This window comes from Mustela nigripes, chromosome 2 (assembly GCF_022355385.1).
Source record: "Mustela nigripes isolate SB6536 chromosome 2, MUSNIG.SB6536, whole genome shotgun sequence".
NCBI classification, from domain to species: domain Eukaryota; kingdom Metazoa; phylum Chordata; class Mammalia; order Carnivora; family Mustelidae; genus Mustela; species Mustela nigripes.
The window spans coordinates 19,761,392-19,777,768 of NC_081558.1; the positions used below are offsets into that span (position 1 = coordinate 19,761,392).

The following is a 16,377-nucleotide window of genomic DNA, read 5'->3' on the forward strand; positions in this document are numbered from 1 at the left end:
TCAGATGAAGAAAATTGAACCTAGAGAAATGGAGGAAGAGATAGGAACACGGGGGGACAGGGTGTGACTCTGTTCCTGTCTCTTGGACCATGGGAGGGGTCTGGGCAAGGAAGTGTGTGCCAAAATTCTCTACAGGTGGAACCAAGGCTTGGGCTTCAGCAGGCGGGATCGTGGTCTGACACTAGGAAGAACTGCCAGACATTTGGTGGGCTCCAACTCCAGAACAGGAATCTGAGGACATGGGCCAGCCCCCCTCCAGCCCCATAGTTAGAGAAGTTATTCTGGTTTCCTGGCATTAAGGATCTGTGTCCCCAGCATTCCCGGGGCTACAATCTTGCGAGGCCCGACCTTGTGCCCCTGAGTTGAACTGGGAATTGTACATGTGAAGTAGCTGTGACCTAGTTGGTGACTTCGAGGCCCATGACACCAACCCTGGGCTGCATCGTGCCTGTCGAGTAACCCTGGGAATGCTTCTCCAACCTGCAATCCACAGACTAGGTGTGACCCCGAGGCTGCTGGAGCAGACACCACTCTCCCAGGAAGGCAGGGCCCTTCCACTCAGTGGAAATGATCATGCTGTGGAAATCTCGAGTCATCACACAGAGCATGGTGGGAGTGCATGCATGTCCTCAAGCTGGCCCCATTCCTCTAATCCAGCAGTGGCACCCAGGGCCAGAGCCCCCAGAAATGCCCCCCTTGACAGCCAGGAAGCCAGGGAGGGTGATACAGGGCCGGAGAGTAGCCGGCAGCCTTCTCCATGCCAGGCCCTGGCTCCCTTGGGTCCCCTATGGAGATTTAGGAAGTCCTGACCTCCACTCCTGGCCCACCGTCCCCTTCCCCCCATCTCTCCTTCTAAGAGGAAAATCACAGGGAAGCAAACCTTGGGGGAAGAAAGGAGAATGTTTTTAATTAAAAGTTTAAGAGAATTCACATCCTGATGGAGCTGAAGCAAGAGAAGGCAGGGAGACAGTGGGAGCGGTGGGGTGGGAGGTAGGTCTCGGGAAAGTAGGCTATGCCAGCCGAGGGCTCGCACCCAGCCTTGTAGCCACCCGACGGCTGCAGCCGGCTCTGAGCCTCCCAGGGCTCTCCGTGCAGAGGAGGCCTCGGCAGCCTCTGCTCTCCCATCCAGAGAATGGGTGGGGGAGGTGGGGACGGGGGCTCGGCAGGGATGGCTGGAGGGGAGCAGCACCACTCTCTGAGGCTAAAACAGCTCCAAGCCCCACACTGTTCCTTCTGCCCAGCCCCACCACCGGAGGCAGATGTTCCTGGTGCCCCTGGCTGGGGCTGTCACAGTTGGTCAGGGCCAAGGCCTGGGACACGTGTGACCCTACTGGGGGCTCCATATAGGCCCTGTCCACAGTCCCTGGCCCAAGCAGCCCTCACCTCACAGCTGCACCAGATCCTGCTTGGGGCAGGTGATGGGATGGTGTAGGGTTTTAGGGCAGCCTAACTGCTGTGGCACCCTGTCCAGTGGGTGGCAGTGGCAGGCAGGTGATGATGAGGATCATGGGGATTCCTCTAAACCAGGTCCTGGCTCAGCCCCTCCGTGCATGGCCACCATGGCCACACCTAAGAGCGGGGCGGGGTGGGGGGGGGCATTCCACATTCCGCACCCCACCCCCGCCTGCCTGCCATACACAGGCCCACCTGGGGCACCTCCACTTAGTAGCTCATTAGTCTCAGCCCAGCCTGGGCAGTCCCTGTGTGTGTGAGTTCTCCAGGAGCAGGGCTCCGTCGGCCCCACCCCATCCTGATGGAGGGAGGGTGAGGACACCCCCAGCCCACTGACCTCCATGATTCTGGGGCCAGGATGTGTGTTAATGGGGCCTGTGGGCGGATCAGTGTGTGTTCATGGGGGGCCCTGTGAGTATGCAGGGGGCTGCTCAGGGCCCCCCTGTAAGGTAGACTCATTCGCAGTAATCTTCCTCGACCCCATCCCTGCCCACGCTTTCCTGGGAAAAGGAAGAGGCGGGGTGTGGGGGGGAGGTGGATAAGACAGATGCAATATTTTGCAAAATGAGCTAATTACACGGCAGTCACACAAGGAGATGAGATTAGCAGAATATTTGATAAAAGAAGGCATAGGTATAGGTGTGGGAGGTGGGAAAAGGTCACTGCCATCCCTGGGAGATGGTGGGGCCACAGCCCGTCACTCAGGCCACAGTCAAAGGGCTTAGTCCTGGGCCACGTGAGAGCCACGAGCACAGGGAAATAAGCAGGTGCATGCATGCCCATGATGACACACATGCCCAGGTCTAGACACCACCGTGGGATACGCACCCACCTGTGCCCCGGAGAAGGAAGAGCGGGCCACACTCTCCCCACCCCCCACCGCTTCCCCTGCAAGTTCGTGTCTCGGGGTCAGGGCTGCCCTTGCGGCAGGTGTCCCATGCATGAACAGCCAAGACAGAGGATGTAGCTGTACATCCTCCAGCAGGACATCTGTAGCTATCATGAACTGGGCTGTCCCTGCTGTTGGCAGAGCACGGATAGGTCCTTTTTTCTGTTTAAATGCCCCTGACTCCTCTGCTGGCCCCTGGGGTCAGGACCTTCCCACCTGAGGGATGTGAGGGAACTTCGGCCCAGGCTGTTCCTCCACTTCATGGTGCCTACTCCCTAATTCTTGAGCCCTTGGTACTATGGGTGCACAGGAAGGTGCTCTGGAACCCCCAAAAGCCCATGTCTAAAAACCAGCCCCCAACAGGGCCCTGAGGCCTCCAGTGACCAGAGTCAAAGGTCGAAGATCCATGCTCAGAGGACCTTCAGGCCTCAGAACTCTGGGCAGGAACAGGCACTGATGCTAAACTTGCCTAGGGACACTAAGGTGTAAGTGGGTCTGGGGGGAAGGCCACGCCGCCCCCCCAAGGTGTGAGCAGTGCACACCGGCCTCACCTGACTTCCCTCCGGGGAGGGGTCAGCAAACACCTGGGGAAGGAAGGTGGGGGCAGGCAGTGCTGCCTACTTGCTGACAATCCCTGTTGGTTCCTGGGGGTTCAGCCTTCTCACTCCACAGCCTACTCCTGTCCAAGACTCCCTGTCCCTGTAAGCACCACCTTCCCCCATGCCCCTACGCTAACCCAGAACTTGGAGGGTTCAACCTGCTTCCCCTCCCATTCTAACCCAGCAACCAAACAGGACTCTGAGCCCCACTCCTACCTGCAGGGCCCCTCCAGCTGTTCTCTTTGCCAGAATGCTCTTCCTCACCTTCTGAGAGGCCAACTCCCTCCTTCCCTCCAGCCTCAGCCTCAGCCCTATTTCTCTGTGCTTCCATGTGACAGGGACCCTTCTGTGAACGCGCAGTGAGGTCAAGTGTCAGGGCTCTTCCCTGTGGCCCAAGTCCCTGCCTTGTAACAGCAGTAACCACATGGCACACATGTGTATAAGGGCTGGTCAGGTCTCAGCTCAGACAAGACGCTGAGCAATCCTGCCAGGTGGACTCTTCTCGACTCCATGCCCTGACCCTGTCTCCATGCCCGTCTATCTGTCCATTTGCCTGACTGCTGCTGATCAGATAACTAGGAACACGGTGGGGGCGGAGGGAGGGGTAGAGGGGTGGAGCTGGGCCTGGGGAGGGATTCTGCAGAGAGAGTGGGAAAGCCCTGAACTTGGCCTTCAGATGCCTGAAGGCTATCTCTGCCAGGAGTTCCCAAGTTAAGCACAGGGCCGACTGCACTGGTCCCTCTTTGTCCTGCTCCCGGCCCAGGGCTGCCCTTGCTGGTTCCCCACACCTGCCCGACCTAGGCCCAGCAGTCCCATGGGTGAATGGGTGGGTCATAGGTGGGGAGCTGCCCGCTTGCCTACCAACTCCAACCACCCAGGGAGGGGGCTGAACCCAAGGCACCTGGGCAGCTGGAGGAGAGGGCCTCATCCCCTCGGCTCCAGCTGGTGTTGACACAGCAAACATGCTTCGACTCCCATTCGCCGAGGCACAGAGTGGGCAAACACAGGAAGGCTGGAACAAAGGGCCCGACAACCGTGACCAGCCTCTCAAACAAGGGACCCAAGGCCTGTGCCAGGAGGCAGGAAGCGTTAAGCAGCCTGGACAGTGTGGTCCACAGCAGTGGAAGCTAGGGATGGGTCCTTGATGAGGCATCCAGAGTAGGGAGGCCGGCACAAAGGCTGACAGTCCAGGGTTGGTCCCAGGCTAGGCACAGACCAGTCCTGTCCATGGGGTCCATCCAACGTGTATACTTTCTCGAATCGGCGTCACCGAGGCCTGGGAGTAAACTCTGATGACAGATCTGTAAGGCCATGCTTGTTGTTCCTCTTGTATAGGTAGGGAACTGAGGCTCAGAAAGGGAGATCTGCCAAGGGCTTGGTGTGCTACTCAAGGGCAGAGTGGGAGCTGCTGCCCAGCAGCGCTTCACGTCCCTGAACCTCGGCCACCTTCTGCTCTGGGCCCAGTTGCGCGCATCATGAGCCGCTGCATTTTTAGGGGGCACTCCCAGCCAGAGGTTCCTTTGCGGGCGGTGCGAGGTCAGGACTGTGCAGGTTGTGGTCGCTAGGTGAGCTTTCAGCGAGACTGCCAGCAATGGTGACTCTCCTGGGCACAGCCATGCACGCCTTTGCCTTAAGAACCCCTCATGGTGTCCATGTGCACACGGTGCAGAGCCGAGGCCCCAGGCAAGATGCTCCGTCACCATGTCCCTGCAGAGGTCGCGGCAGGGGGACGTGCGTGCACCCTCTCTACCTCCGGTCTATCCTCTGCTGCGCCTTCTTACTTGGAGCCTCTTCCTCTGCCTGCATCTCCAGCAACCCCCGCAGCCCTACCCCAGGTCCCTTAGGCCTGGGCAGTGTCCACACTTTGTGGCATGGGTCATATCACTGTCACCTTCGGCAGGTGGCAGTCCTCAAGGGAGGGGGCCCACGGGTCTGTTCTCCCATCTCTGTACCTGGTAACCTAGTATGGTGCTTGTATACAGCAGGTGCTCAGCATGGTAAACAGAGGCTGAAAAAAGCAAAGCGCTCTGGAGATGCCTGGTATCTCATGACACAAAGCCATGATTACCTGACCTCCTCCAGGAAAACCTTAGGGGACACTCCCAGGGTCACCATGGCACCAGAAGCTGCTCCAGCCCTTTGGGCAGGGTCCAAGGCACCAGGCCCTCCCTGCCAGCAGGCCTGTGAACCGGCTCACAACCCCGTTAGGTACTCACTGCCAAAGCGGAGGCATAGGTCCCTATTTATTTTAAGCCATAGAAAATGGGGTGACATAGGAACTGGCCACTCCCAGAGCTGCTGCACTGTGAAGGGGCCATGCTTACAGATGTGCAGCTACCACTCCAGACCTCGGGGGTGAACCCTGCCCCCCACCTCCGTCGCCTCTCCATCCCCTCTCCCCTCCAGTGGAAACAGCCATGCATGGGCTGCACCTGCTGGGCTCCCTTCCCAGCCCACAGCGCTCTGGCGGACTCAGTCTGACTCACTTCCGCTCCCTCTCACGTCAGGCCAGGCCTTGGCTCCTTCCTTCTTCCCTTTCTGCACCTCTCTGGTTCTACCAGCTCAAGCACTGCCACCTCCAGGCTGTCTCCTTAGGCTCGCCCCTCCCATGGCAGCTGTTCTGCACATTAGGACCTCGTGGCTTGTCTGTCTGTTCCCAGTCTGGGGTCCAAGAGGGGGACGAGCTGGGCCACGGGCTTGCCCTGCCTTAGATGCACTCTCCCTCCCCCAGCCCTCGTACTTGAGGATTTCAGAACAAAGGGCCAGAAGCTATTAAAACTCAATTAAATTTCTCACTACTCTGATCCTGAATTAGACTGGTTTGTCCCTGTGGCACCTACAGGCCCTTTTCCTCCACATCCCAGCCTCTGCCCCACGTGGCCAGCTGGGACCCCCAAGTGGGGGAGGCCAGAAGCAGGAGAGGATCCTCCCTCTGTGCAGGCTTCTCTGGGGAGTGGAATCCAGTGTGTCTCCCTCCAGCTGACCACCCCACCCCGAGGCCTAGACTCCCCGTCCTGTGGCGGTCAGGCTGCAGCGGTGTTAAAAAGGGAACTCGGGGGGCACCTGGGTGGCTCCGTTGGTTAAGCAGCTGACTTTGGCTCAGGTCATGATTTCAGGGTCCTGGGATCGAGCCCTAAATTGGGCTCCCTGCTTAGCGGAGAGCCTGCTTCTCTCCCTCTGCCTGCCGCTCTGCTTACTTGTACTCTCTGTCAAATAAATAAATAAAATCTTAAAAAAAAAAAAAAAAAAAAAAAGAGAAGGGAACTCAGGGCAGTGGCTCCCAGCCTGTGCTTGCAGGCCTCTTCACCCCAGAGACCCTCTATAGCTGTCCTGTGTCCGACAACCGAGGTCTGGCCCTGAGGCCCTTGCCTGTGCTCTGCCCCCTGACAGGCAGAACCCTGACATCTCCTTCCCCTTTGCTCTGGCTCTGTCTGCTTCCTCCAATCCTCTGCTTCCTCCTCGGGAGTGCTGGGAGAGGCAGGCACACATGCTGGGTGGGTGGGTGGGGGTGGCGGGTGGCGGTGGGAAATCTTGACCCTGTTTTAGCCAGGCTGTGCCTCTGTTTCCTCGTCTGTAAAATGGTAACTCTGCTCTACGGTGAGTGGAGACTGGCTCCACACCCAGGGCCAGACCGGGGGCAGCGGGCAAGTCTGCCAAATGACCCAGTGAGCAGGGCCCCTGGTTGGGCAAGGCTGATACCCCCTGTGGAGAGAGATCTGGGCCTGGGGTGCCTTGGCGAAGGTGTCCCCACAGCAGGCAATCCATGCTGGTCAGGGCAAACAGGATGCTGAGCTCCCTGGTCTGACCCATGGGCCTTCAGTTTCCTCCCACCTGCAGCCACGAGGGTGAGCTCAGCAGCAGGGCCCGGGGGTGTAAGGCTGACCCAGCAGGCTCTGTGGATCTCTCAGGGGCATTGCACCCCAGGCCCCCAGACCCCTTGGCTAGCAGATGTTGGGGAATGGCCACAGCTCTTCTGACCCTTCTTAAGGCCCCTATACCTTGGAGGAGGAGCCAGGAGAGGGGCCCCCATGACAGGGGCAATCCCAGGGACCAGGACAGCCTGGTCCAAACACACAGCTTAGCCTTTCCTGAGACCTGATAGGTCGAGCCAGGCCCTCATCTGACCACCACCGGCGAGGGCATGCAGGAGGAGAGGAGGAATGAGGTTTCCCCTGAGGACCCTGTGGCCACACCCTCTCCGCACCGTCTCTCCCTTGTCTCCCTCTTTGTTCCCAGGGAGGTTGCTGAGCCTGGAGGCCTTCGAGGGGCTTCTGGGTTGTTGGCCAGCTGGTGGGGATGCACACAGGGGAGGCCGTCCCTGCAGACATGTCCACCAGTTGCTGGAGCAGCATGTCTTCGTCCAAGGCTCATGCTGAGTCTCAGGACCCGTGGGGGTGTGTGGGGGGACAGCACAGCAGATCACCTTCCCTCCCTCACACGTTCAGGCCGCCTCCTCAGAGCCGCTCCCGCCGAGCCTTGCTCCTGAATGGTCACCCTCTGTCGCCGGGCGCTGCCTGTCTCTCCTGGGTGCTCACTGCTACCCGGGGCCCTGCCTTTGCTTCCTTGATGGGCACCTCTCTCGCCGCCTCCCTGTGGGAAGTGGGGGTCCCCAAGGGTTCCCAGGCAGGGCGCCCATTCACTCCTTCAGCACTCCCCCCCATCCCTGGGGGCCCCAGGTGGCTCCTCTGGGTGGCACTGGCCCCTTGCCAGGAAGGAGCAGCGCTGTTTGGGTGAGGGGAGAATAATCAGCTGTAAACGTCGCAATCAAGGAGAACAGGCTGCTCAGGCCCCCGGCGCCCACGCGTGCGCCTAATTGGCTCCACGTGCCTGCGCCTCGTTTCAAGAGCAGGAAAGTGGAAGGGTCAAGATCTCTTAATGTTCATAATGAAGGGGAGGCAGAAGCCACTGCCGGCCCCACATAAATACTTTTTAATTGCGCCAAGCAGGGTGGGCGGAGGCAGCCCATGCTGAGTCCCCTGCCCTGTCTGTCCCCCATGACGGGGGTCCTTTACAGCTTCCCCAGTCTGGAGTCGGATCCCAGCTGCTGGCCTCCAGCCAGAAAGCAGAGCCACGGTCCCGGTACCTGTTCTCTGAACGTTCCTGAGGCTCCCACTCTGGGCCAGGCCTCCTCCAGGCCTTCTCCTTTCAGGGCTGATCTGCTCATCTGACCCCCCCAGCAATCGGTACATGAGTGGATCCAGGTCTGAACCAGCCTTCAGCTCTCTCTCATCGCTGAATTCCCTGCCTCCCCGCCAAATCCTTGCTGCCTCCTCCAGGCAGCCCCAAGCTCACTTCTACCCTCTTAAACTGAAAGGATCTTCCTCCTGCTAAGGATTCCCCATCCAGGCTGCACCTCTCTGAGGTCCCCACGGCCCCTGCTTCTGGGTTATCTATTCCCCATGGCTGCATCTCTCCCATTAGACGGTGATTCTCAACTGGGGGTGGGGCTTTGCCCCCAGGGGGCATCTGGTGAGATTTGGAGACATTTTTGGTTGTTACAGCTGGGGGAGAGGTGTACTCCTGGCATCTAGTAGGTAGAGGGCAAGGATACTGCTCAGCACCCCAAAACACGCAAGGCAGGCCCCACAACAAAGAATCACCCTGCTCAGAATGTCAGTCATGCCCATAGAGAGAAACCCCGCCTTTCCTGGAGACTTGGAAAGAAAGCTGCAACTGAGGAGGGTGGGGTAGGGGGTGGTGGTCCTCTCCACAGCTCTGGGGCACTCCCTGGTCCCCTCCCTGGCCCATTCCTCCCTTTCCTCTGAGCACCCAGCCCCAAGCCCAGTTCCTGAACAGACCTGGCCACACTGCCAACAATGCATCAGTTTAACTGGGTTAAGTGGCCATTAGCAGCGAAAGCAGGGCGGCTGTGTGCGGAAGAGTTTTTAATTTTACTCTTAAATGATGCTTGCTCTCCAGAGAGGCAATGGAGGGTGGGAACACTGCCTGCTGGAGCCCCCAGATCCAAGGCTACAGCTGTACCGCCCCCTTGTCCCATCCATCCTGGCCTCCTGGGGCTGGGCAGGGCAGGGTGCTCAGGGTCTCTCTCCACTGTGTAAGGAAAAACCTGTGGGGGCAGGGACCTCCCCAAGGTCACTAGGTCATCTCAGAGCAAGCCCCTGTCAGAGGAGGCCAGAGTCCCATCCCTTCTTCCCTCAGCCCCGCCCTCCCCTTGTAGTCAGTCAAGGCCATGTGGCCACCAGTGGTAGCACAGATGAGGGTGGCACTGGTGGGCAGTAGGTGGGGTCTGAAGCCTGACTGCCCAGACCTAAAGCCCAAATTTGGTGTGAGACCTGGGGCCAGTGGCTTAACCTCTTGGAGGCTCAAGTTCCTCAAATAGAAAATGGGCATAAGATACCCTTGGCTTGTAGAGAGGATTTGGAGAGATCTGGAATGTTCTGGCTTATCTTAGGCGATGCACTTGGCAGGCCCTAAGAAAGAGGCCAATAACCATGGGAGAGAATTATTTCTGCCCATTTTCAGGGAAACGTTCTGACCTCTGAACTTACACAGAATCATCTGAGGAGCACTGAAAACTACTGAAGCCCGGGCCCATCTCTGGAGAATCTGAAGTATTTGGTTTGGGTCAGGGTCCGGGCGTCACAATTTAAAAGCTCCTCGAGCGACTCCAGTGTTCAAGCAGGTTTTAAAAACGCTGCATGAAGACAAAGGTGCAAAAGCACAGCATGTGGAGAGGTCTCTGCCCTGGGGACAATGGGCCGTACCCAAGGTGGAGTGTGGGGCAGAGCTGAAGGGCCAAGGTCTCTAGATCCTGGGTTTCTAAAGCCAGACCTCTCCATGGCCTCTGGCTGGTTTGAAATTGGAGGTAAGAGGGTCTCCCCAAGAGCAGACTTCTAGCCACATTCATGTCCCTTGGTGCACTGGCCTTGCGCTTCCCATTCTCTGGGACAACTAAGAGACAACTAAGCCACAATACCCATGGATCTTCACCCCGGAGAGGAGGCTGGAGGCCCCTGCACTGACGTCACTCTTCACCTTATCAAGGCTGTGTTTCGGGGTGCCTGGGTGGCTTAGCAGGTTAACCCTCTGCCTTTGGCTCAGTAGTGATCCCAAGGTCCTGGGATCAAGTCCCGTATCGGGCTCTCTGCTCAGAGGGGAGCCTGAGCTTCCCCCCCTCTCTGCCTGCTTCTCTGCCTCTTTGTGATCTCTCTCTCTCTCTGTCAAGTAAATAAATAAAATCTTAAAAAAAAAAAAAAAGGCTGCATCTCCTTCTGCAGCCTCTCCTCTAAGCCATAGAGCAGAGATGCCAGGGACGGTGCTGAGGATGGCCCAAGCTCTGTGGACACTGGCTTTTCTTTGTGGCCTTTATAAACCAGAACCATGTACTTCTGTGAGCCCAGAAGTACCGGGCAGGGATGGTTTCACATCCCTAATTCACAGAGGAGTATACTAAGGCCTGGGACAGGACTAGACCAAGTGCTCAACGAGGGCAGGCACAGGGCCTGTCCTCCCTCTGTCCCCCCAGAACCGCCTGGTATGCAGTGGGCCGTGAGTGAACTGGAGGACTCGTGGAGGAAGAAATACAACCAGGAAGAAATGACCTTTCTGAGAGAGGGGCTGTGTGTCAAGGCCCCAGCAGGGAGTATAGCAGAGTCCTGGTTTGAGTCCATCTCTGCCTCCACTGTGCTGTAAGAACTCAGGCACCTCCCCTCCCCCACTCCTGGGACTCAGGACCCTTAGAAAGTGGGCCCTGGCTCAGAGGACCCTTCTCCCTGGGCAGTATAAGTCACAAGACAGCTCCCCTCTGTGTGTCCAAAGCTGAGGCCCAGCGGGTTTCCTGAACTCGAGAGTGCTGGTTGCCTGTGCTGCAAGGCCCCTGACCTGGCCTGCTCCTGCCTGACTCTCGGCCCCATGAATCACCTTGTGCAGCTTGGAGAAACTCGCAACAGACATCTGATTGTCCCTGATTAGATGAGACCGTGAACTTCCGCCCAGTGTTGCTCAGATTCCTCTTTGCAAGCCCCGAATTAAAATTCCAGACCAGAGCAAGAGGCTTTAAATTGGATTACTGGATGGGGTCCAGGGAGAGAGGAACAATGCAGTGGGGGGTGAGGGGTCCAGCCCCCCACAGCCCTGCCTCCATAAGCACTCAGGCTGCAAACAAATGTGGGAAAGGAGGAGAGAGGGGCCAGAACTTGATTAAAAGCAAATTTAAAACATAATTAAGACCAAAGCTCATCCTGAACAATTAGGACCAAGGCAGGGGAAGGATGGTTGTCCTTTGCTTCCTCTGGGGATATGGACAGAACCATCCTGTGGGCCAAGAGCCAGGAGCACTGCAGGACGGGGGAGCTCGTGGCCAGCAGGATGCTGGGCAGGTAAGGGCTGCCGTGAGAGTGGCCTGTGTCAGACATACACACGGTGAGTACCCCATCAGTGAAGGCCCTATTCCATCATTTGTCTGTTGAGAGTAGGTTGCATTTGGCACTAACGGTGGACCAGGCCATGGGCTAGGCTGCAGATGCGGGGGGGAAGGAGAGAGCGATCTGCCCTGCCTCATGGGGTGGGGTACAGCATGTGGGGTATAAGTAGAGGGTTGGGATCAGAACCCAGGCCTTGAGTTCTCCCTCCCTGCCAGGCTGTCAGGGTTGACTGTTTGTCTAGGAGTTGGGGGAGGAGCTTGGGAAGGGACCCCAGTGCTGTAGTGCCCGGAGAGGATGGGCAGGGGGCTGGGCTCTGGGCTCCATGAGTGAGGCGTCTGTCCTAAAGCTGGGGTGGGCAGCAGGCCTGAAGGCCCAAAGGATGCCTTTTCCTGAATTTATCAGACGATTTCAACTCAAGTTCAGGGCTGGGGGCCTGCACTTTGTAAACTAGAGCCAAGCAAGGAAGTAGCAGGCGAATGAGGAGTCTGGAATGAATGCGACAGAGAGAGGCAAAGAGAGGAGAGACAGGAGAGGACAGGACCAGGCCTAGGAAAAGCAAGGAGTGGAGATGATGTGCTGAGTGGATGGGCTGCAAGGTGTTTCTCACAATCAGGGGAGACACTCTTGGGCCACCCCTCTCTCCCGCCCCACTCCAAGGGACTGCTGTCTCAGCTAAAGGCTGGGCTTCACTTCCACCCCATGGCAGTTCCTTTCTCCAACGGTCTCCCAACCTGTGATCAGGAAATCCTGAACCCGAAAGTCAGGCTGGGCTGGGCTGAGCCCAGCTCCAAGTGGTCTGGATCCACACTGGGTAGGAAGCCATCGAGGTCCACTTCCTCTGGGCCTCTGGTCCCAGAATGCCAGCCTCTCGCTGTTCTATGATTTCAGGTCACATAGGATGGGCAGGCAGGGGGCCTCAGGGGACAGCGGGGCCCAGCTCCTGGGGAAAGGGGTCCTAGGTTCTCTCCTGGGGCTTGGGTGGACTTCCTCAACCTTTTTTGTAACTAGTTTTACTGAGACACAATTCACATACTACAAAATTTACCCACATAATGGATATAATTCAGTGTTTTGTTTCGTTTTTTTAGCACAGAGTTGTGCCACCATCACCACAGTCTAATTTTAGCATATGTTCATCACCCCCAAAAGGAACCTTTTACCCATTAACAGACACTCCCTATCCCCCTTTCCTTCCCGCCTCCCTTCCAGCCCTAGGCAACCACTAATGTACTTTCCATTTCCATGGATTTGCCTATTCTGGACATTTCACACAAATGGGATCACACAATAGGTGGTCTTTTGTGGCTAGCTTCTTTCACTTAGTGGAATGTTTTCAAGTTCATCCGCGTCATGTGTATCACTACTCCTTTCCTTTTGATTGTGCTCCTCCTTTTGGCACAGGCTGGGGCTAGGGCAGTGGCGCTGTGCCTCTGATGGTGGGGGCAGCTTGGGCACTCTCCCTCACTTACTGCACAAGCCCCCCAGGGCAACCTTGGAGCTCCAGAAGTCCTCCCACCCAGGGGTGGGTGGAAGCCAAGGCCGGGGGTGGGGGGGGGTCTGCTGGCTTCATACAACTCGTTCACACAGCCTAGAAGGGTTTGCCAACTCACGGAATGGCAGTACCCTCGAGCTGATAGGCACAACCTCTCCAAGATTAGACAGGGAGACTGGACTCAGAGGGAGGCAGAGAAACATTCAAGGTCATGGGCAGAGCAGGGGCTTCAACCCCTAGCATCACAGGGCTCCAGCATTTGCCGTGGGCTATTCAGGGCCACTCCACACTCCCTCCCACCACAGCTGCAGCCCACCCTCCCAGCTACCAGCAGGTGCTTCCCCAGGGCACACTCAGAGCAGAGGAATCAGAGGACTCTAAGACTGCCTGGGTCCCATCTTCATGCCCACATAAGTCCCCCAAGACCCCAGATCATCTTTATGGAGACTCTTCCTGATAAAACCATCTGCTCCTGCCCTAGCTGCCCACATCCAGGCAGGCACTGCCCTGCCTGTGACGACCCAGCCTGAATTCCAAGGGCCAGGACATTGCCTGGGCCACGCAGGGCCCCTCCCTTTGACCCACCCTCAACCCCACACCAGCACCTACCTTCAGCGCCTGCACCTTCCTGTCCAGCAGGCTCTCGATGTCTCCTGCCACCTTTTCCACCAGCTTCTGGGGCTCATTCTCCTGCACCTCAAACAGATTCCGGTTGTCCTTGTAGATCTAGAAGGAAGCAGGAGTCAGAGGTGAGGCTAGGGCAGTCCCCCATTCCCATGCCACAGCACCCCGCATGTCCTCTCTGCCCAGTATGGTCCAGCCCTTGGCCCCACCCCAACTCTGGCCCTGGCCACTTAGAGAGCATGGATGCCTGCGGGCTGGGCCCATGGCCCTCCTGAATTTGAAGGAAGGCTCCCGTCGCAGATTCCACAGCTAGCCCTGATTGTGGTTGGTTGGACAAGGTTGTCACTGCCTTCTCTGGACTTGGGATTCCTCCCCCAGGAGGCAGAAGCAACACCCCTCTGGTGAGTTCGGAGCTGAGAGGAGCAGAGGCGGAAGGGTGGGTTGGAGAGGAGGCAGGGTGTGTGCGTGGGGGGAGAAGGAACCAATAGGCACGCATTGCATACCACATGCCAGCTGACACGAAGACACTGCCACACTCACTATACACACCTACACACCCACACATGCATCAGAAACACCTAGCCACTGCTCCCCAAGGACTCAGGCATCCATACTGTTTTTTGCTGGTGCTGCCCCCCGGGCACTTACAGAATTGTAGAGGAACCCTGGGCACCCCCAGGGGCTCCTCTGTTATTCAGGGCACAGAATATGAGAGCGGAGACAAGGGGTAAAAACCTGTGGGGAAAACAAATCGGCCCTTCTCTCCTCCTTGGGGACTGGGTCTGTGCACATGTGCACATTGGGGTGTAAAGATGACAGTTTGCTTCTGCATGTGTGAGTGTGTGTGTTATGGCTCAATACACACCCATCTGCATGCACGGGCCTGGGTGTTGGGGGTGGGGTGGGGTAGGGCCTCTAGATGCCGCCTAGGGCTTCTGCGGGAGTCCAGGAAGTGAACTCAGTGGGTCTCTTTGTTCCAGGCTAGGGTCTTGGTTGTGTGCACGTGTGTGGGTGTGCGCATCGTATACCCCTGCCCGTGTCCGTCCAGATGACCCCAGGAGGTCTGTTCCCTGAGCTGACTCCTTCACTGAGGCCACATGCCACCACCGAACGGCCGCCACTGGGCTGTGCCATCGGGCTGTGTGCGGAGGGACGCAGAGAGACGGAGAGAAGAGGTGATGAGGGGGAGATAAGGAGGTGGGAGAGGCAGCCGATGAGAGACAGACAGGCAGGCGAGATAAGGTCGGGAGAGTGACAGCAAGACGTGGAGGAGATAAGGCCTCCGGCAGCGGATGGGTGGGGGAGGTGGGGGACGAGGCGTGCCCAAGCCCAGCCCTGCCACCCAGCCAGTGCCCAGCAGTCCAAGGGTTAAAGTACCACACAAAGCCGGCTTAGGCAGTCTCCTCCTCCTGCCGCCCCCCATCCCTCCCAGCTTCTCTTTTCTTTTTGTCCTTCTCTTAGAACAAAATAATTTGTGGTGAATTTGCTCCTTCCCACAGAGCAGTGGCGATTAGAGGGCGAGGCGTGAGGCCTGGACTCAGGGCAGGGAGGAAGGGGACCCGACGTGGGCACCAGGGCCAGGCTGCTCCCTGGGCTCCCTGGGTCATGCCTTAAGGCAGAAGCCCCCAGATGGGAGGCAGTGATCAAGGAGGGGCCTGAGCCTTGGAGGGGGGCGGGGGTGTCACTGAGAAATGTGGGGAGGAGACTGGAGACCAATGCCCTCTGCTGGGGGAAACTGAGACTCAGAAACAAGAAAGGACAGGTCAAGGCCATTTGACCCCAAGTGGCAAAGCCAGGTCCTTCATCCTCCCAGACTTCTCCTTCCCAGGTTTTAGGACTTGAAAGATTGACTGATTGACTGATTGATTTACAGAGCATGAGTGGGAGGGACAGAGGGAAAAAGAATGTCAAGATGATGCCACACACTGTGTGCAGAGCCCTGCACGGGACATGATCTCACGACCCTGAGATCAGGGCCCGAGATCACAACCCGAGCCAAAACCAAGAGTCGATCGCTTAACCTACTGCGCCCCGTCAGATTTCAGGACTTTAAAAAATATACCCTTTCCCAAGCTGCCGCTCGGGGGACAGGGAACGTGTGGAGGCCCTATCTCAGCCACACTGGTGGAAGCCTCTGCCAAGTGCTCTCTTGGCCCACTTGCACCAGCAGGGGGAGCAGCTGCCTGGCTTCTCAGGGCAGGGGATGAAGTTTCCCACACTTGATTCCCCTGTCAAGGTCATTCCCGGGTGTCCCAAACAGGGCTGTCCACAGCCGTGGCAGCCCCTGATCAGAGCAGCCTTCTGACAGCTCTCCTCCGGGGGCCCAGGAGTTCCTCCCCACTGGGTCCAGGGTGCCCCTGCAAATTGGCATGGTGCCTGGGCCAGGGCTCTGGGGCCCCAGAGGGAGTGGGTCTCCAGGTATCAGGGTCATACCCCAGGGCTCTGAAAGGCAGCATCAGGGCTTGAAAGCAGGCACCCTGCCAGGAGTCACCTCATCTCTGAAGCTCAGTGTCTGATTTATTAAATGAGAGACCAGCAGTCCCTGCTTTGCAGGCTGATGGAGGACTGCAAGGATCCTATGCTATTGTTGCTATTGCTATTGTTGGAGATCACCAGAATTCTGCAGAAGGAATCGCGTTCCTCCCTGCCTCCACTCGCCCTGCTGGATCTGCACACTAAGGACCTAAAGCCATTGGCTTCCACTCCTGGGCAGACAACTTCTGTCTCCTGGGGTTGGCCCACCTCCAGCCTCACCCTCCTCCCAGGCCTCCCTGGGCAGCCCCTCTCCAACCACCCTGTCCTTGTCTCCAACACCTCAGCCTGAGCCCTGGAAGTGACAACAGAGGGGCCTAGACACAGGGATGCCACTGATAACAGTATAGCCAAGGCCAGCTCTCTTCCAACTTTCCCCAAGTTCAGGGCCTGTGTGTAATGGAC

At 57.8% G+C, this 16,377-nt stretch overlaps 1 protein-coding gene across 4 annotated transcripts in view; it reads right to left on the reverse strand.

Annotated features, from left to right (window-relative positions):
- CACNA2D2 (calcium voltage-gated channel auxiliary subunit alpha2delta 2) overlaps positions 1-16,377 on the reverse strand; it is a 139,476-nt gene that overhangs the window by 55,939 nt on the left and 67,160 nt on the right. For all 4 annotated transcript variants that reach the window (XM_059389801.1, XM_059389802.1, XM_059389804.1 and 1 more), the window contains exon 3: positions 13,426-13,542. In XM_059389801.1, coding sequence (XP_059245784.1) covers positions 13,426-13,542 — 117 coding nt within the window. The remainder of the gene's footprint in view (positions 1-13,425; positions 13,543-16,377) is intronic.